This window comes from Stegodyphus dumicola, chromosome 8 (assembly GCF_044657685.1).
Source record: "Stegodyphus dumicola isolate Sdum_Otavi_A_Nest chromosome 8, ASM4465768v1".
NCBI lineage: Eukaryota > Metazoa > Arthropoda > Arachnida > Araneae > Eresidae > Stegodyphus > Stegodyphus dumicola.
The window spans coordinates 41,855,335-41,877,852 of record NC_140775.1 but is presented as its reverse complement, the minus strand read 5'-3'; the positions used below and the strand labels follow the sequence as shown (position 1 = coordinate 41,877,852).

The following is a 22,518-nucleotide window of genomic DNA, read 5'->3' as shown; positions in this document are numbered from 1 at the left end:
TTTTCATGGGTTTTATTCAACAATTTTAATCTTAAAGATTTAGGTACTACAATTTTATAAAAATTCTTTCATATCATTTATCTCTTGGTAATTTTTTTCCACAGACATTATCAGTTTTTTGTTGTTGGATTATTTCATTTCTATCACGTAAATGTACATATGTTGGAGGTGCTGTGAAACAGGATGTCTAGAAAGCATGTCAGCTTCAATATTGGTAGAGCCCTTCTGATATTTTACTTCATAATTGAACATACTTAGTTTGAGTGACCAACAAAAGAATCTACCTTTTAAATTTTTAACATTTTTGAGCCAAACGAGGGCCGCATGGTCCGTATATATAACAAATTTTTGTCCATGCAGATAGTAATAGAATTTGTCTAGGGCATCTATTATGGCCAAACATTCTCAGTAATCATATAATTTTTCTCATAATTTCTTAAAGTTCGGGAATGATATGATACAGGGTGAAGGACATCATTTTCATCTGGTTGTTTCAAAACAGCTCCAACAGTTGAGAAGTGTCAACAAAAATATGACATGGCCTACTGGAATCATACAATTGTAAAACAGGTTTGGAAATCAGTATTCTTTTCATTTCGTCGAAAGCTTTTTGACATTGGTCATCCCATTCTCACTTGACATCTTTTTCCAAGAGTCTGTTTAATGGAGCTCTAATAGTTGCATAATTCGGAATGAATCTATGATACACATTCACACTTCCCAAAACTCTTTGTAACTCTTTGGTGTTACTGGGGTTTTTAAGTTTCTTAATAACTTCTATATTATGGTTATCGGGAATTATTCTACCATTTTTTATTTCATAGCCAAGAAATGTGATCTGATCTCTGGCGAACACACATTTGTTTCGATTCAATTTAATATGCTCCTCTTTAAACACTTCAAATAAAATTTTTAAATGTTCTAAATGTTCCTTCTCAGAGGAAGAGTAAACGATTATATCATCAAAGTAACTGCAAGCGAAATTAATTTTATTTTTTGTTAATATTCGTCTAATTGTTCTATTAAAAATTGCAGGAGCATTTTTGAAACCAGAAGGGAGTCTTAACCATTCGAATAATCCAAAATTCGTACAAAAAGCTAAGTTCTCAGTGTCTGCAGGGTGAATCGGGATATGCCAGAAACCAGACCTCAAATCAATTGTAGAAAATACTTTTGCTTTACTTAATTTGTCTAACAAAGTGTAAATGCGAGGAAGAGGGTTTGCATCTGTTTTAGCCAGGGAATTCAATTTTTGATAATCTATACACAATCTAGTTTTCTTACCTTCCTCACGTTTAAGTACTAAAGTCACGGGGGACGAATATGGGCTACAACTTTCTTTAATTATACCTACTTGTAATAATTGATCAATTTGGGTCTTAATTTCCTCTTTTTCCATAGAGGATGTTCTATAAGGTCTTAATGATACAGGCAAATCAGAATTTAAATTAATTCGTTGAGGTTCAATATTAATTTTTCCTACATCATACTTATTTTTAGAAAACACAGATGAATAATCATTTAACAATTTTTCCAAGTTATACTCTTTGTTATCGACAGTATTAGAAACAGCATTTTTCACATAAATGTTAGACTGAGAAACTAATTCCTTTGGATTTGTAGTCCGAGATTTACAGGTTGGAAAATTTCTTACATCATCATCATTATTAACACATGGATAAACATTTGTTGTACCACCTTGAAGTTGGAGGTGTAGAGATATGGGTCGGCTGTCAAAATGGCAGTCATCATTAAGTACAATAGCTCTCTGTTTAATTTTTAAATTAGTACAATCAATACTCAACTCAAATAATTTGCATTCATAAAGTCCTAAAATTACATAATTCAAATTATTATCAAAAACAAACAAGGTAATTTGGTTACTAATCCATCCAATTTTCATTTGTATACAACATATTTTGTTGAAGATTATTTTTCCTTTAGTTTGGGTTACTGAAAATGATCTAACCCTTTGTACTTTTAAACGTAATTGTCTAGCTGTTTTGGAAGAAATTATTGATATGGTGGCACCACTGTCTACAACACACTCTAGACGTTTCTTATTGGACAAATATCCCGACACCTTTAATAGTCAACTACTGTGAGGGGTTTCTGGGGTTGGTTCTATTGCAAGGGGCGTAACATTAGGTGTATCAGATCTCTCCCCTCTGAAAGGACAAACCTGAAACCAGTGAAAAGCATTTGGGATTCCGTTCCGGGTGCAAAGTCTACAGGGACTGGGTGGCAATGGCAATTTATTTTGAGAATTATAATTATGATGGCTTGTAAATCTTGGACCCCTGAACCGATTATAAAAATTACTTGGTCTCTGAAAACGTTGGAAATTGTTGGGTCTAGGAGAATCTTGTTTCACAGTAGTTTCATAGCTTGAAGCTGAAATTCTACTTCTATTAAATCGATTGTAATCTTTGGGACTGTTCCCAATCAGAGTAACAAATCTGGGAGGTGCACTTTTGATTTGTTGATTTTCGCTAATCTTAATAAGCTTATGGACATGAGTAAGCTAAAAGATGGGGTCAGAGGGTGCGTTGATCGTCATTAAAGATTTTAATTCTATAGGAAGGCCATCCGCCAGACCCTCCAAGATCATTTCATGAGTTAGATTTAATTTTTTACCAATATCTAATTTTTTGCGAAAACATTGCGTTATGTCCTCTTTATGATTGTACTTGTAATTGGCAAAATCACCAAACGTAGTTAAAGTGGGTTCGAAAAAATTTTCCTTTAAAATTTGGACTAATTCTACATATTTAGTAATTTTATGGCAGTTTTTGACATATACGCTAAGTGCATTACCTTTTAGATATCGAGCTACATTATTAAGCTTCCACGTTTCATCTTTATCTAAATGAGTTTTGTTAAAGTACTCAAGCCATGAATTTATATCCATATCATTCTGCACGTCAAAGGGAATTATACTTGTTTCAGGTTCAGCGCTAGCTGCCCTTAATGAATCATCAGGATCAGAGATGTTTTCATTAGCCATTATTCTCTTAATAATACTTTCATAAATAAAACTAACTCAAAAATAATACTCTTTAAATTTTCCCAAAACAACATTAAAACCAAAATACATCCTTTAAATACCAAATTTAAAATACATTTATACCAACATAATACTTTTTAAAATTTTCAAAATAAAAGCACTATTATTAAATCAAGAATTATAATTCAATAGTTATAATATCATTTGCATCGCCAATCTTTTTACTAATTGCTTCTGTTTAACTTATTGTGACGAGAATACGAGTGATGAAATCGACACGAAAATACACATTTTTGTGCACTCTTGATTAGATTTTCGCAAAACATGATCAATCACCACACAAGCACAAAGCTCTCAAGAGCAACACAGAACGGCGTAGACATAGGGAAAGATTTCCATCCTCAAAAGTAGGTCAACGGTAAGAGCACATTTGATGAATGACGAACTTTCGATGGAAACACAGATCACACATCACAGGGGGCAGAAGGATGCTTCTCTGGACGTAAAATAATCTGCAGAATACCAGAATACAGGTAACAGAAGGATGATTCTCTTGAAGCAAGAACACCTAGAGAAAAATGTAGAAACATAGAAGTCGCACAGCGGCAAATTCATCTAAAGTGCGTAACATTTTGTCCATATAATCCTTGGGGTATGTTCTTTTTTAGATAATCCATTTGAAGGTGGTATCCTACCGGCTTTCTGAAATATAATTTCTCATACATTATTTGTTTCGTGCAGCCGGGGCAACAGGAATGAGACAAATTTTGGAATATAAAGTGGTAGGTTTATTTTAGCATCCATCTCACAAGCGTTCTTTTCGTACCTTGAGCAGAAGCCCTATTTATACATATGTGTGCATCACGAGGCTCATCCAATCAGCGATATTAATTGAAATCACGAGGTGACGCTATCTTCTCATCAGGAGTGTTCTTAAGGACTTTATGTAATATGACAGATTTATTAGTTTTGCGATTTGGCGGGCGCCAACAGGTTAATATATTTTATACTAAAGAAAGGATTTCGCCAAAATTTAGGAACAGGGATGCAATTTAGGTAGAGAATCACCAACACATTATTAAGCAATATTATTAGAATTTAATTTAATCAATTGATTTAAAAATATCATTACACACACACACACACACACATATATATATATATACAAAGTCAAAAGCTAATAAACACAAATTAAATTTTTCATAGTGGCAAACTTGCTAATTGGAAAAGAAACAAGAGTAAATCAATATAACAATATTCATACAATAATAAATAAAAATAGTGGAGAATTCCTTCAGTTTTTTAAGGAGCAGATAAAAGAATTTTTGATGAGGCCAACTTTGAGTTATATCTGGATGTGAATGGAAGCTACAAAAATAATCAGTGGTTAAAACAGGGTTCGTACACATTTCCTTACATGAAAATTAAGGACTTTTAAGGACCATCAAAGAAAAAATTAAGGACCTATCAGCAAACAAAAAAACAAATAGAATAAAGCAATTATCCATACAACCGACTTCATGCTTGTAATTTCACTTTAAGAAACTAACAGAAGTGTGTATTATGCACTATTATTAAATTCACTTTAATACTTACCATAAAACAATTTTGAAAATTAAACTAACTCCCTACAAGTTATGAAGTAGATAACATTAAATTAGGAACATAATTTCTTTAAAAACATGTATAAGTGTATTTTACACTAATAACAGTCACTATTTTAGAGATTTACATGATTATTATTAACTTATTTGATATTTATTTAAACACAGTCAACTACTATTATAATCACAATGTAAGAATATTTTGCAGATTAAAATAATTGATTTGTAAACATACAATTTATTTCCTTGGGTTTTTGAAAGATACTAGAATAAAAAACTGTACAATAAAAGATACAAAACATTTGTGCTTTTTTTAAATCTGAAATCTTTTCAGCTATTTTAACATCTAATTTATTTATGTCTATTTCCTTTTCTTTAACTATTCTTCTAAGTTCGTTTGCTTTGATAAACAAATCAATGTTCATGCTAGTCTCAGCTTTATCTGCTAAAGCATCTACTTCTTCATTAATATCTTTAATGTCCCTTTGAAGAAATTTTTTCTTCTGCTTCATATAATCAATTTCTTCCTCAACGATATTTCTTTTCCTCTTTGAATTTTCAGATTTAGTTAAAGATTTTTGTTCTTCTAAATACTGCATATATTTAGACCTTGCAAAAGCTGCTGCTGATCTCATTTCTTTATTAATTTCAATATTAAGAAAAACTCCAGATAATTTTATGTAATCAAATACTGTGCGTTGAAAAATTTATGATGAGTCACTTAAATTTTCAATTTCAATTGCTTTATTTACAGAGAAGCCCCTTTCCACAGAGGCCTGTCCATGTGACAAGATAAGAATCATTTTCACTATTTTCCATACTTTTGAATAGTGAAAATCATGAAAATAAGAAGTGAGAAATGTGTCAAGAGAAAGATTTTGAGGATCAAAAGTAGAAAATTCATGTAAATTTGTCTTAACTACTTTGTCTAGAAACTCTCTAAACTGCAGCAGAATTTCATCCCAATCATCTTGTAAAACACGTTTATTCTGCATTAATACCATTAGAACTATTTTCATTTTGTTCTGGGCTTTTTCTGGACTTTTAACCATCAATCGCGGGTCTATACAAGATGCATTTCGAATAAGAGAATAATTTATTGGACATTTAGACATTAAGTGTTGTACTATTGTTAAGACACATTGTTGACCTTGTTTCAATGCAAAACTTTCAGCTTGTAAAATGTCCTTCTTGCGGCATTTATCATTCATTAACTGCTCAGCAATGAATCACAAATAAACTTTACTTTTATCATTATAACAATTTGGATCATTAAAATTAAATTTATAAAGATTTTCTGCTTTAGTTATTTTTTAATATTCTAGTTTCAAAATTTTAAAGTGCTGATGGCAATTATTTACAAGTTTTAAGATATCTTCAGCAAAAAAGGGAATAAGTGGTTTATCACTTTGATAATATTCAAGGAAAGGCAATAATATTTTCAACAGAGAGAGAAAAAAATGTAATTTTATAAGAAATGTTTTATCTTTAGTTGCCCCCAAAATATTTGAGAAGGATTTCGATGAATTTTTTTTTAAACTTCCCCATTTCAACTTCTTTAATGTACAGTAGCAAGTAATCCCATATTTCAATGGCTCTTTCAACTGCTGGGACATTTTGCAACCATCAGTAAAAGCAGAACTTCACAGGTAGCTTTTTTAAGCCAGATATACTTAAAAAATCTTCACGTCTTGCAGGAGAATCTTTAAAAATCCAATATAAGGAGGATAAGAATGATGGAATGTCCCAGCCAGTGGATGACATCCTATGCTTGAAAGCATTGTTAAGAATGTATAAACCACATGTCCCTAATGTCAAGCATTGAATGTTATATTTCTTTGTCAAGTCCTGTTGCAATAAATCATAAAATTTCCAGTTTCCTGCAGGACCATCCATCGATATTTGTAAGAGTTTTGACAAGTCTAGTTTTTCAACACATTCATAAAATTTGGATAAAATAATTTCACTTTTTGCATGCCCTATAAATGCAGAAGTAAGGCACTGAGTTCTGACCTTATTTTCGTGATGCCAGTACCTCACATAAATATCTAGTTGCTTCTTTTGATTTGTCAGATTAAGAGTCTCATCAAATAGTAATGTAAAAAACTCAGCATTTTTACAATGCTTTAGTAACAAAGTTTTAAAATAAGGGCCACGACCAAAATAACAGATATAAGCACATTTCTTCTTTTCACCACATGGGCCCACCAGCGGCCGAGCGGTAAAGGCGCTGAACACTGGTAGTTCAGTCTGAGGTTCGAATCCCGCGAACGGGCTGGCTGCATGGGCGTTTTCGTGGTTTTCCCCATGTGTAACGTGTATACGAGCCAGTTTCCCTTAGAAAGTCCTCCACGAAAGGCATCCCTCCCTTTAGGCAGATAGCCCTCGTGTGCTTTGCCATAATTAAATACACCAACACCAACTTTTCACCACATGAAAACTATTTTGCAATGGAACTATCCGGGAACATTTTAGTGAATAAAGGCCCAATATCATCGCACGATTTAAAAGAATAGTGGCTTTTGATGCACTTAAAAGCCCACAATATTTCTGCATCTGTAACTTCAGATCGGAAAAGAAAAGAATTAATTTTATTATTTTCTACACTTATTGATGTTGAATTAGCAGTTACATCTTTTCCTGAAGTAGATGGTTCTTCTAACTTGACAAAATTCATGATACTGTTAGAAGAAACTCTGCAGTTCAGAAGGGAAAGATGTTTTGCAGCTAAAAGGGGCATTATATGCAAGGCATTAGTAAAATTAAGTATCGCATATATATGTATATAATGTATCTCTCTCTATATATATATATAATAAGAAATATATATATATAATAAGAAATGTATACTGAAAATATACATTTTTTACTATATATATATATATATATATAATGTTGTATGAACTTAAATCCATTTAGTGCGAATACAAGTTATTATTACTTGCGCAATTGCTGCAAAGTTAGTTAATAATAATTTAATTCCTAAACAGTATTGATTAATTGATTATATTATCTCCTAAGTTTAATTAAAGTAGAATTATTTTAAAAGTGTGTATCCATACTGGTAAGTTATATTTTGTAAGATGTTTTGAAGTAATTTGAAAGCAAAATGTTAATAATGTTTTAACGGGGACTGGAGTTAAATCATCACGAAGAATAATATTACAATTGTAAAAGGAAAAATAAAAACATGTAATTATTGTCATAGATCGGAAATTAGTTGACTTTTCAAGGGGAACAAACCAACTCCCGTTCAATGAACAATAATTGATAAAAATACGTAAATATGAAAGTGTTTCATCTTTACTCGAGTTATAAGTTAAAGCCAAACCGGCAATTCTAGTCAGGCCAAATATTTCCGCGAATAGTTGCTACTCAAAGAACTTATTCTCATGAAGCATTTTAGTCAATTCAATTTGGAGTAAGAATCAATTACTGTAGAGAAATCCTGTAAAACTCGAGTAACCGTCCCCGACACTATCATCTTTATGTATTTGAGTACTATATTATTTGTAGAATTAAACATTGGAAATTGTCATTATGAAATCGAAATCAAAGTAAAGTTAAAATAAACATAGAAGATTATAAAAAAGATAGATCTGGACATCCAATAGCTGGAATGATCTAAAATCCGGACCTCAAAGCCACCACCAACCAATTTTTTTAGGGCTTTTTTGGAGGGAAGGGGTATGCTTTACGCATGTGCGTTAGATTTTTTTCCTTATCATAAAAAAACATGCGGAAATCCCGATTCTTAATCTCAGTTTGGCGCTAAATAAAATATCTCATTATTGAAGAAATAATTATTTTACCATAAATTTGTGTGATTAGTAACTTGACTCCATAGCTGCGTATCTGCTTGGCATAATCTCAAACCGAAACATTTGTTAATTTTACACCAACTAATATTTTATATCCTTGATGCCGAAATCGCGAATCATTATTTATTGTATTTTGCTTTTATCACCGCATGTTTATCAACGGATGACAACTTGAGTGATGACTCATGCAGCGACGCCAAACAACGGAGTATTATCCGATTATAGATTTAAGTTTAATGCGCTAAAATGTTGACAAGGGGAGATTTAACAGAAATTTCTTTCCTTATGCTGAAAATAGATTTTGTTAATGATACTCATGGAACAAACGATTATATTTAGTGCTATTTGAATTAAGAATAAGTGATTTGTTATTCACATAAAGCCAGAACCAGCGCCAGAGCTTGCATGGTCGCACCAGGCGGCAGAATTTAGGGAAGTTAAACAGAAGTTTTTCATTGCGATGACAATGCCCCAATCATCAATCAATTAATGGAGGGGAAATCTGTAGTATGGTTCTAAATCCAGAAAATACAGCTACCAATAGTGAAGAAAGTAACAGAGAGGTTACTGAACGCGAAAAAATTTTGATTGACAAGTTATTCGGAATTCTCGACACAGCAATTACAGGACTTCAACAATGGAACTTAATAACTCAACAAGAAATTATATGTCTATAGTATTAGTCTAAAGTATCAGCAGAGAAAACAAATCAAACAACTCACATTGAAAGAAATGTTTAATAAAGTAAACATATAAATATTAAGCTCTTTTCTTTTGTAAATTTTGATACCCTTTAAATCATAAATGCTTCATTATTTCATAAATCATGATTTCATATTTTCAATTTTATAATTTCTACGTGCCATCTTAGTAGATTTAAAATGATCTAATATCCGGAAAAATCTCAAATCTGGGATCGCCGAAGTCCCGACCTCAGACTTCGTACTGTATATATATATATATATATATATATATATATATATATATATATATATATATACGGAATGTATATTTTCAGTTAAACTTCTACCCAATAACTTTTTAGTAATTCATGAAAGTTAATTTTGCGTCTAGTTAATTCAGGAAAATTAGTTTCAATTAGTTGTTTTCAGCTTTAAAAATATTAAAAATTTTTTAATTAGTTAGTTGTTTTCAACTAATAATTGTATCGCCTTTAGCAAAAATAATGCATTACTATCAAGAGCACAGGATTAAACCAAATACTTAATTGTCTATTGAAGCTTCAAAACGTATTTTCGAACTTCACTTTTTCTTGGCTAACGTTACCGAATTTGCCCTTGGCGACCTAAAATCGAAATGGAGCTAACAGATTTCCCGCGAAATCGATAACAGACCCTCTGCAGAACTAAACTCATAATCCCGATATCCCATACATATAGTATGTGAAAAAGAGAATAAACTCCGTAGAAGGTGATAAAAAATTAATTTATGCCTTAATTGAAACAAATACAGAAATTAAGCTAAGCAAAACCGTGTAAAAACAAATTGAAATGATAAAACGAAACTTAATTTTCATGTGAACTTTCAGCGCTGACTCTCCCATTATAGAAATTTCAATTTGTTTCAAACAAAGACCACATTTAGCTTTATAAGGATTGTCATCCATCAATATCCAGTCTTTGTAGTCAGCTTGATGAAGCCACAGTTTATTGAAAATGCACTTTCCAGGCATCTCGTACCTATCGGCGTCGGAAGGATTGTGGCCTTCCAAGTTGGAATTGCTCTAATTTTGGCAAATATTTTCAGAATCCCCCCCTTTTTTTTTCTCGAGCACTTTCATCATCACTTTCGCCTCTTAAGGAACTTCTGGCTTCACACTTTCGCCACAATCTGCCTAAATTTATGCATAACACCTGTTTCGAAAGATTGGGTGAATAGCCAATCAGACACCGATACTTTCGTTCGGGTAGATAATTGTTTTTTTTTTTTTTTTTTTTTTTTTTTTTTTTATCGTTTGCTACGCAAATTTGCCAACAGATTGGTTCATAATTTTAATTCCATATTCATGAGAAATTGCAATTCACACATAGAATAGCAATCATTAGAAATGATAAGAAATGTCAAATGAGCAAAATTAAGGACCGTTTATTCATTTTGGTCAAAATTAAGGACTTTTAAGGACCAAAAATCATTTTTGAAAAAATTAAGAATTTTTAAGGACTTTTAAGGACCGTACGAACCCTGTAAAACAAGACTTCAAAAATTAAATAAACTAAACAAATTAAAGTCAATATATAATACACTAGGATGCAGATAAAAAAGTAATCAATCTCAAGTCACGGAGCAGATTATACCTTGATGAATGAATTCAAAACATTTTAAAAATACTTGATTTTAAATTTTAATTCCTTACAGGCATTTTATTTTATTAATTTTGTATGACTTTAATAATTAATAATTATTAAATTTTCTACATTCCTAATTTGTAAAATAAAGAAATTACATTAAAGTTTAATTTTAGCAGACTATTAAGCCCTTGCATCCCATGTATTTACTAGTGCAAGGATGGGCACTGTTCTGGCTCAGAGTCCAGTTTGTAGAAGTGGAGGTTGGTGGAGGGCCACATCTTTTAAAATGATTGCATTTATTAGTTAACTTTGCATTTCAGAAAAGGTATAAATTGTACCATAAAAATAAAAAAAATCAGATGTGAGATTGCTTGTTGAGATTCTCATCACAGCTTGCAAGTTAATATCGGTCAAAGGGCATACTCTCAGTGATCTTCAAGCAAAAAAAACTTTGTGTTGGAAAATATAGCTTATTTTTAAACCTTTTACTGCATCATCTCTCCTCCTTGAAATGTTTATTTAGTTTAGTCCTTATTTTAATGTAATATAGTAGTTACTTCTACTTCTTTTTCTTGCTGCCACTGTTTGCATTGAGAACGGACTGTTTCAACCTAATTGAGATGGAAAAACGAAACATGATGTTACGTCATCTGAAAAGCCGATTCGTGCCGATAGCTGATTGGTTGCCGTGAGATGACGTCATTCCTACTTCTGCTATAAGTATCTCGCGTCGCTCTGGCTCAACCCTTCACCTGTAAATGATGTACCCAATGTGTTTATTAGCATTCTTAATTTTGTATTTTACTCATTTATTGTACTGTGTATTTCTTAAATTCTCTAGTTTTATTCACATTCTACACTCATTTTATGACTCCCACTTAGTCACGCCTTTACCGGGCCGGTTACTTGCTTGTGAGCTCTTGCGTTGCTGGTCTTCCTATTCTTTATCCGTCTTTTTCCTCCTTACTGCGGACATTATGTGAAGATAGTTCTATGTTATTGTGCCCATCCGGCATAAATTTGATTGAGCCAGATAAACTACTGATCTCAGTGGTATTCTGGCTATAAGTTATCAGTCAGTCAGTCAGTCAGGCTCAACCCTTCTAGTTCCTGCTTTCCCGGTATTTGAGTGAGCGGTTTCCAGCCCCTTCAGAAGAATGGATGCAGTCCGGTGATTAAAGTGCATTGGTTCTGGTTTGCGAGATGATGGTTCCAGAATAAAGTTCTTCGGCTACCATGTGAGTGACCGCCGTGGGCGGCATCCATGTTTCTTCAATGAAGGCGGAATTAAAAATACGTGAGCGGCGACGACTTCTTGTGCAAACGAAATTAGGCTGGTTTTAAGTGTTTTCAAGAACTTCATTTAAATTTTCAGGTGTTTTTCTTGACCATTGATTATGGGCTTATTGAATGGGTAGCCAGCTTTATTTTTAGGCCGCATATTCACTGTTTAGGACATTTTTTTGTTTGTATAGAATGCCAGTGTTTTGGAGACCAGGTAAAAATATTTGATGAATGATGATTATATTATATTTTTCCCAATACGCTAATATTGTTGACATTTATTTTTGAGTTTTTATTCTTTATTATATTGTTAATAAATTGGTTAAGTTCAAAATCTTTCATTGTCTTCAATGTCTGCACAGTATATCTCAGGGAGCTTTCATTGCTACTACTGCTAAATGTTTAATTTCTTTAAACTTTAAACTTTGCTTTAGCATCACTTTGCTTACAAATATATGTAAACCCAAATACAGAGAACATTTTCCAACCAAATTTTTATTTTTCAGCATACAGAGATTTATAAATGTCAATTGTCAATGCATTTATTTCAGAAACTTTGCATTGAGGGGTTAATGATACTGGCACAGCATTAACTCCTGAAGGCCCGTCCAAATGAGTACGCTCGCAACGTAGCTGACGAACACGCGTTTACGTTACCAGCGAAAAAGCGTCCAAATGAGTACGTTTGCGAAGAGTGCGTTTAACCAATAGAATTATTTTATGCAAAAATATCGTGGCGCTGTAATATAGCGTCAAACGGAGCTGTATCTTGTTTGCGGCAAGTTGTACGAATCAGATGATTTTCGATAGTTGAAACTTTACTTCATTAAGCAGAGGCAAAACCGCAAAAAAATGGCGAGAATGGATCCGAAAGATTTATTTAGAGCGACCTGTTCAAAGAGTACGCCTGCGTACTCTTTGCACTTTCTTTGAACATTTCTTTACTGCCTTGTTTGCGAAATGAATATCCGGAATTATTAAATTCCTACTATTAACTCACATTCTCCGTATATCTTGTTCAAATTTTCAGTTGTTAATAAAATACTTTTTATTCATCCACTCCAGTTCAAATGCAATTTTTCAAACTTGTAGTGGATGACACTTGATGTTAATACAGCTTTTCACATGTTAAATTTTTTTTTTATTTTTAATTTAAAAAATTCTATTTGTATTTTTTTCCTTTATTGATCTAAATAGGAATTGACTTAATTTTTTTTTATATATATTACTTGTTTTTTAATTACTTCAGGATGATTATCGACCAGTTTGAGAGACTTGCAGATTCTATATTGTATGAAAATTAGGATTTATAAAATTGGTTTGGAATACAGTATATAAAGAAAATTAAATTACTTAATTCTCTGTATATACACCATCCAAAATATAATAAAATCAACTTCATATTTTTTAAACTCCCTCTCCCTTGGTCTTTTGTTTTTCTTTTTATTTATTTTTGAATTTAGAATGAGATTCAAACTTTGGACAGTTTATGAGAAATTATGTGCATGATAAAATATGCAATAAAGTAAAAATAAAGAGATAATTTATAGATGATATATCATAAAGAGATGCAGCTATATCATTACATGAGGGTTTTTATTTGCAATGCACATTTTTAAACTAAATCAAAAACAATAATAATAATGAATAAAATAAGAAATGAAAACAATAATAATTATAGGTAAAATAAGAATATAACGATTCATGGTTAAATATAAGAAAAACGTTTCAAAATAAGAAAAGCTAACTGAATTATATACTGCCTACGGTTGAGGTTTGAACTCGCCACCTTTCCATTTGCAATGCAGCGCGCTGACCACTCAGCTATGTGTAATAGCGGTGCTTGTGAAAAATAATGTAACAAGTAGAAGTCACTGCAAAGGTAATTTAATTAATATTCAATAAATGATTGCCGTATGACCCAAGTTGTAACTTTCCTCCAAAATTTCGTAATTGTATTTTATTGAATACTCTTTCACAGTCAACTGCTTGATTTTAGAAGTTGTTACATTGCTGAAGTTAGTTTTTGGTGTACTTAATATTGGGATATTTATAGAGCTTTTTATTACATACGATATAGAGAATATTTATAATAATTAAGGAGAATTTTATAAGGCAGAAACTTTGATTTTGTAGAAACTGTAATTTATTTAGGTTCCTATTACTTACGGTGTTATAAACAGGTGAAGCATATGGATATACTGGTCGAATCATTGCTTTACAAATATATACTTTTCCCCTTTAATGAGAATTTGAAATTTATACCAATATATATGGTTTGATAAATCTGAGGATGGCATGAACAATGCTGATTATTTTACTGCTGTATACAGTTATAATATTTCTAAGCAAAAACTCATCTCTGTGTGGTTCTGACGCCATATTGAAACGGGTAAGAAGAAGATTTTCCAATTATGACACGTGATAAGAACTCAGTCGGCTATAGGCTGTTCGTTCATATTACGGATGTAAAAGCTGAACAGGAGTGAACTCAGTTTTACGTCTTCTGCGTAACGCAAATTTACGCCGGCGAAAAAAGAGTTGCATCAACTACGTCGCAAGCATACTCATGTGGACGGGCCTTGAGTCGTCGCATCAGTCTGTTATACGGGCAATCACTTTGAATAAATTTTGTCATGCCTGTATCTCACACGGGCTGCACATTTAATACAATGGCCATGGGAGTTCTAGGTTTTATTGTAACCATATCAATTTTATTTACAATGTAGATTCAAAGATGGCAGCACAATACCTGTAATTTGACTATACAGCAGTAGTATCTGCATACTACTGCTGTATAGTCAAATTAGAAAAAAAATTCTGTTAGAACATGTTTTGAAAGGATTCAGTTTCCCTGCTGACCATTTCTTCGTGTTTAATATTTGTAAAATGCATAACTCAAATGAACAAGAGGATTTAAGTGTTGAAGAATTGGGAACTGATTCAAAATATTATATAACTGTATCAGAATTTGAAGACAGTGACAATACTGATGGTCCTTCACAGCTTTTACCAGGGCGCCAATAGAACAAAATTTTGCCAGAGTCCCAGATATTTGTCCTCCTTGTTTTCAGTTCAAATCATTGCCTAAAATTAATATTTCATTTTAAGGCAGTTCAGGCATTTTACAATAATATGAGCATTTTATAAATGATGAAACAGTGGATATAATTGTAAAAGAGACTAATCGTTATGCTGAGCAACCAGGTAATGTTGTTGCTAAAAGAAAACCGACAGGAAGAAGAGAATGGAAACCTGTATCACCACATGAAATGCATTTGTTCCTTGCGCTTTCGATTTTACAAGGTATAATAAAAAAACCTGAAGAAAGCATGCATTGGACTAAGAAAACATTAATGGAAACTCCTTTTTTCCACAAGATTATGTCATATAATTGACACTGTGAAATAAAAAATACTTGACTTTTGTGAACAATAATTCTCATGATTTAGAAAATAATCCTACATAATCTCTAAATCAAACTCTACAAAATCTGGCCTACATGTGAGCATTTGCATAAAGTATATTAAACAACAATTACCCGTGAAAGAGATATTACCATAGATGAAAATTTGACATTGTTCAAAGGAAGTTTATCCTGGTGCCAATATACATCCTTGAAAAAAACAAAATTTGGTATAAAAACATACATGCTAAGCGAATGTAGTAATGGTTATACATGATCATTTATTATATATATACAGTCAAATACCAAATATCCACTGACCCCAAATCCGCCAACTCCTGAAATCCGTGTTGCCTCTCAAAATATTAAACATTCAGTTTATAGGTTTCGAAAACCGCAACATTGAGTACAAAATATCTAAGAAAAAGTACTTACCGAATAATGAAATCATAATTACCGAATAATAATGAGTCATAACGGAAATACCAAATTATTGACATCATTATAAAAGTTTTTTCCCCTCTAATCTGCATCGAGGTAAAAAAGCAGACGATTCACTCAACTCTTCTTTCAAGTTCACGATTCCCGTTGTTGTATTTTCTGAGTTTTGTTACTTCACGAGATTATTTAGTGCTGTCATTTTTTTTTATCTGGATATTTTGTGGATACATTAAGAATATTTTAAATTTCAGCCCTTTTTAATACAATGACAGATAAGAAACACACTCATGATTTTGCTGCTTGCAACGTTGAAATACGTAAATACATTGCATTGACAGTAATGCGAAAAGTGCAAATTCTGCAAAAGATGGAGGCAGGTGCTACTCCTCGATTTATAGCAGAATCGTATGGAATTGCGACACGATTGCGTATGATATATGGAAAAATAAATAAAAGCTGTTGAAATTTTACAGCAAAAGTGATTCTAACACCGGAATCAGAAACTGGAAATCTTTGCCTGAGGCGAAATCGGTAAACCTCGATGCTGTGTACATATAATACAATGAATCTTAAATTCACTTAGTTCGAAAACAAGATTTTCTAATACTTGCGCAATAGCTGCAAAGTAAGATAATAATAATTTATTTACTAAAATATTGATTATATTATCTCCTAATATAAATTTAGTAGAAGTATACATACTTTGGAATTAAACTTCCTACATGGGTTCACTCTTTTTTGATACTTCCACTAAATTTATATTAGGAGATAATACAATGAATAATATAATCAATTTATATATGTAATAATAATTTAATGCATATAATAAGTTATTGCAATAATGTATATAATAACTTAATTAAATGTATCTAATACGCCTTATTTATTTTGCACTTTTAGTCTGAATATAACGATTTATCTTTTCTGTCCTGAAATCCACAAAGTCCTAAAATCCACACAACCTCTGGTTCCAGGCTTTGCGGATTTCTGGACTTCTACTGTACTAGGAAAGGTACTTTATTTCATGATTAATTCCAATCTCTATCGGTACCTTCACAAGTTACTATGATGATGCCATTATTGAAACAAGGCTACTCCATCACCTTAGATAATTATTATACTTCACCAGAATTATGTGATATCTTTTTGACTTATCAAACAGATGTGGTTGGAACTATTAGACATCATTTATTTGAACACCATTTTTTAGAATTTATACCACCTACAGAGAAAAAAGAAAACCCAGAGAATAAGAGAATGTAAAGTGTGTTCATCTGAGAAGAGTGCAGATGGAAAATAAATTAGAAAAGAAACAATGTATTATAGTAAAGAATGTAATGTATGACTCTGCATACCATCACACCCAGAAAAATTATTAAATTTTTGAAAAAATATTAGATATTATTGATGTTGAATAAAAGCATCATAATTTACAGATAATACTGACCATTATTTAAAGCATGCCTTTTTGTCCTCCAAAAATTACATATATTTCTTAAATGCCTGCACTGAAACTTTTCTATTCAGCTTGGATATGTGAGGAAAGCCAAATATAAGGTAAGTTAATAAAAAATTTACATTTAAAAAAAAATTAAATTTAAGGAAAAATATAGTGTTATTTATATGAATCTATTTAGTGTGATCTGACTGTATGTCAGTAAGCTCGAAAAGCAGTTCTCATGTGCTACGTCAATATCAGTGGTGATGAGATAAAAGAACAAATTGAACTTCGGCTCAGTTTTCTTAAAGTTCTAAAATTTTCTTGTGTCTTCATCCTCCAAACTCTGCAGATGATCTCTAATCTTAGCAGGGACACTTTCAGGCACTTTCTATTTTCCTAAAAAAGGGAACTGACAAAAATTGCCTTCCCCTCCTTGCATTGCAAATAGACTTGGTTTTGCATGCTTCCACATTTCATGTGCAAACAACCCCTTTCCCTGCAGTGTCACATTCAGTCTACTTAATTTCTCAAATACATCAGATGCAAACATCATGTCATAACTCCACTCTTCACATTTTATTTTTTTTTAACAAATTCATGAGATAACTTTTTCTTGTCCAGAAATAAGACACTCACATTATGCAATGCCTAGATTCTTCTGATCATTTTGTTTAGGTTCAATTACCTCCTACTGTTGTGGTAAATTACGTCTTCACACACCATGTCCTCAAGGAAAGATCTAAACTGTTGGTAGTGGTGTGGCCTTGATTTGGTTGTGCTCACCACACTAACAATAAGATCTACCAGATGCTTTAAGTCCATTACAGCTTTACTAAGGCTCTCCTGGTGCAAAATGGGATGAAAAGTAAAGATATCATTGTCTGTGTCTTGTGCATGTAATTTAATTTTCAAAAGCTTCATACTTACATTTCTGAAAGCTTTAGCCTAATCTGTTGTAATACTTGACATTTGTTCCATGACAAGCCACTTTTCTCCATACAAGTCACAATCCACAAAAGTAAATCCTGACCATTGGTTCTATCTTTCAATGATTCTAGGCTGAATAATTCCTCTGGATGAAGTTTTAATTCATTTCACGGATAAAGACGAGTAATTGTGCAGTGTCTTTCTTACCTGTGCTCTCACTCAGGTCAAAGAAAATAATCCTTGTTTGCAGTCTGCTCTATGAGTTTGTCATGAAATGAGTCAATGAACTGCACCACAGTCCTTCTTGACAATGAAATGCTTTCAAAATTGCTTGTGCCAGGACACAATACACTTGCAAACTCTACCATACACTGCTTAATAAACTCATTATCTGAAAATGGCTTGCTGCTTTAAGTCAGATTGTAGTCTACCGTGAAATGTGCTTCTGTAGCGCTATTATGAAGTGTTGACTGCTTTGTAAAAAATGCTCGTAGCTTCTTCAACCTTTTTATACAGTCTGCAGCTTTTATTTTGTGTTCTTCTAGGGAACGATTGCTCCCAAATTCACTATGTTTTTTTCCATGGTGTCATTTCAGATTTTGTTCTTTAAATATGGCTACTGATTCATGACTCAATAAACATACAGCTTTATTCCTTGTATTAGGAAAGAAATATTTTTTTATCCATTCTTCATTAAACACGACATTCATCATCGATTTTAACATTTTTTCAGAGTCATGGTTTTATCAAAATTGGAAATTTAAATATTTACTGTTAAAGACAAAATTTAAATTAATCAAACCATTCAATCAAATTGAAATTTATCAGAAAAGCACTGCATAATATATCTAATACACGCGTATAGACATGGCCATCTCAGTGGAAAATACGAGATGAGTCTTCAGTCGCTCATGAAAAGAAAATCTCAGTTCAAAGCAGATTTCTTTTTACTATTCTTAACATGCCCCCCCCCCCCGTAAAAAAAACTCTTAGTGAGCCAATTGTGGCCTGGGAGCTGCTTTTTGACCAACCCCTGTACTACTAGTGGGTACATGCCATGTAAATCATTACATTAAGGGAAAACATGATCTAAAATGGTGTAAATCCACCTTATTACAAAAGGAGATATCCAATATTGTGATTTACTATGCTGGGATTAACCACTTGCGCTACGACTAAACTTCATGGTTGCGGTGCCGTGCGCTACAATATAACAAGCGGTAAAGTGTCTCATTTACGCCGCCCCGCGTCTGCGAGTGCAATCCAGAACTGTAACTCCAGAAATAAACAATCTCGTTGTTAGGGGACGTGTGCACCACGTTATTTTCATTTTTGCGATAAATGCCTATCTATCGATGTGGTGTTCACGTCACTCGCGGTTTGAGACAAAAGCATCTCCACATGCGTGGCACGTCTTTTTAGTGCAAGTAGTTAAAATGCATACATATTTTATCTGAGCTGGGTTATAAGAATTGTCAAATTACAAATTTTCATGACACTGCTCAAAATGCTCATGAGTACAAAACAATTTTTGACATGCATTACATGCATGAATAGTTAGTTTGGTTATTTTATTTATGTTGTACCATACTCAATATCTACTTCACTTTCTTCTTGAATTTTCCTAGATATTACCAATAAGTACATTAAGCTTGTCAGATGTATTTTTTATTATTGTAGGAAGGGAGAAAGGCCATCTGGGATCCACGATTTTACATTAAATCTGATTACTGTAGACTTAACTCGGTTTATAATACTTAAAATCAATATATACACTTCTGAAATGAAGTAATACATTAAGATTTGCAGTGTGCTAGACTAAATGGTAACTTTTTCTAGCAGCTATTACTTAATACTAGAATCAGTAACTATGATTTTTTTAGTGAGGTATATCCCAATTAAGAAATAATTACAGCAATATTCATGTTTTTTAAAAATTTCCTAAATATCAAGTACATACTACCTGAAAAAAGGAGCATTACATAAAAGTTTTATTCATTTTAATGAAAGCAGAGATAAATAATTCATTAAAAAATGAATATTTTAATCTTGCAGCATAAATTGAAACTAGTAAAGTATTTTATTAAAAAATATTTTAATCTTATAATGTAAAATGAATATCTAATAACGTAAATTGAACCTTTGCTATCAAGATATTTTCAATTTTTTTTTTTTTTAAATGAAAATTTATCATTGTAGTTAGAACTATTTTAATCCAGTAAAATGCTTCGTAACATTTTGTTTAAAGATAGCATGTGCACGATGATATTATTTTCTATAGCAAGTAATGACATAAGTTTACAAACTCATTGATTATACATAATAACTTATTCAAGGTAAAGTAGATTACATAGGTTTAATAATGGCTCATTTTTCTTAAATGAGACATTTTCACTCATAAAAAGTCTTAACACCAGGTTTGGGGATTTTTAAATGAAGGAATATTATGAAATTTTTAAGTCTCATTAATTCTGAAGTGAATGGCACATTCAAAAGATTTACAAACCATTTTCAGTGATGAACGAAGTTCACCCATTTTACTTTCAGTCTCATGAGCAATTTGACCATAAAGAGTTTGTTGATGTAAAAACTGTTCTTGAAGGCGTGCCTAACAGCAAAAGTAAAATAAAATTATCTTATTAACAGAAATGATCTTTTTAATGAAATAAAATATAATTTCATAATGTGCACAAAAAAATACATTTATTTCCATATAATGAAAGATAACTAATTACATATGTTAGAACTTGTGAAACTTCCCCCCCACACCTTCCTTAAATATAAAAATATATAACTAAGTAGACACTCTCAAATACCGTTTGTTATTTTTCAACTTTATTTTTATTTGGAACAGAGATTAAATAAAAATCTTTAAAGATTTTACAGTAATTAAATATCTATTTCCAAATTCCTTATTTGTGTATCATAAGTGACTATTTGAAAGGTACTGATGTTACCGGAAAGTTGGGTACTTTCTGTTATTAGGATCAGATTTACAAATGTATGTATATATGTATGAATGGATGTATGTGTTCGTGTATGCATGTAAGCACGAATGTATGTGTGTGTATACATATACACACATATGCATGCATGTACTTTCATACATTTAATTATGTATGAAATTTTTGCAATTACTTTATTTTATTTACAATTACTTTACTGTATTTAAAATTACTTTATTTTCATATATGTAAGCACGAATGTATGTGTGTGTATACATATACATAAATATACATATGCACGCACATACTTTCATACATTTCTGAATCTGGTACCGATAACAGAACAGCACCAAAAGTTGAATCACAAGTGGCAGATATAAATTTATGATAATCAGTTATAAGCAGCTAAATGCTTTTTGTGAGATCCATTTTTAAATGGATGATTATATGAAAGATCAAATATATTTAACACAACAAAAGGATATTAAGGTTGTGAAATTTAAAATTACTATATAAATTACATATAGTGTCATATTATTCAAACTTAAAAGATATATGAAATGAAATAACAAAATCATCTCACATTTTCTTCTTTCAATTGTAGCATAGCAGCATTGGCCCCTTCACCTTCTTCTATCTGTCATATGCAAAAAAAAAAAAAAAAAAAAAAGTCATATTACTGAAAAGACTACTTTTCAATCAGCATAAAAAAATATTGCAATCGCTTTTTTTTTTTTTTTTTTTTTTAATTTAGTGATTAACTGACATTAAATGAAGAAGGTTTGATGGAATTTTTATATAAAATATACACCACTGGTTATTAAAAGTGAAATATTCCCTGAAAGTTATTAAAATTATAGCCACATCAGTCACGCAGCTATCTTTACTTAGAGAGAAAAGTAACCATTTGGAAAGTACATACAAATGTGAAACAAAATACTATAGATAAATGATGTCTGGGACGTTTAAAGAATGAACAGATCAGATTATTATTCAAAAAAGAAAAAAATCGAACTAAACAATTTTTAAAAGATGATTATAACAGCTCACTTTAACAAGTAGAATAGAAAGAAATCAGTATTTTATGCACCTATCATAGGCTGCAGTAAGTACTGTTATACAATCCAACCTAGAAAGGAAAAGATATAAGATACATGTTAAAAATATGTGATACCATCTAATTTCAGCATGTTGTTCATCTACTGCAAATGTGCTAATCAGTATGCAGTCATGATATAGATCTATTCAATAATTGACAGGTCCTGAAAATGCATGAAATGAAGAAAAGAAAAAGAAAACATGAAAAACATGGCCTCACAGGAACTGCTAGACA

At 31.7% G+C, this 22,518-nt stretch overlaps 1 protein-coding gene across 4 annotated transcripts in view; it reads right to left on the bottom strand.

Annotated features, from left to right (window-relative positions):
- Positions 1-22,518, bottom strand: part of LOC118199130 (uncharacterized) — a 201,428-nt gene that overhangs the window by 109,137 nt on the left and 69,773 nt on the right. For all 4 annotated transcript variants that reach the window (XM_085821777.1, XM_085821778.1, XM_085821780.1 and 1 more), the window contains exons 13-14: positions 21,769-21,822; positions 20,747-20,848 (exon numbers count right to left, since the gene is read on the bottom strand). In XM_085821777.1, the coding sequence (XP_085677903.1) occupies positions 20,747-20,848; positions 21,769-21,822 (156 nt within the window). The remainder of the gene's footprint in view (positions 1-20,746; positions 20,849-21,768; positions 21,823-22,518) is intronic.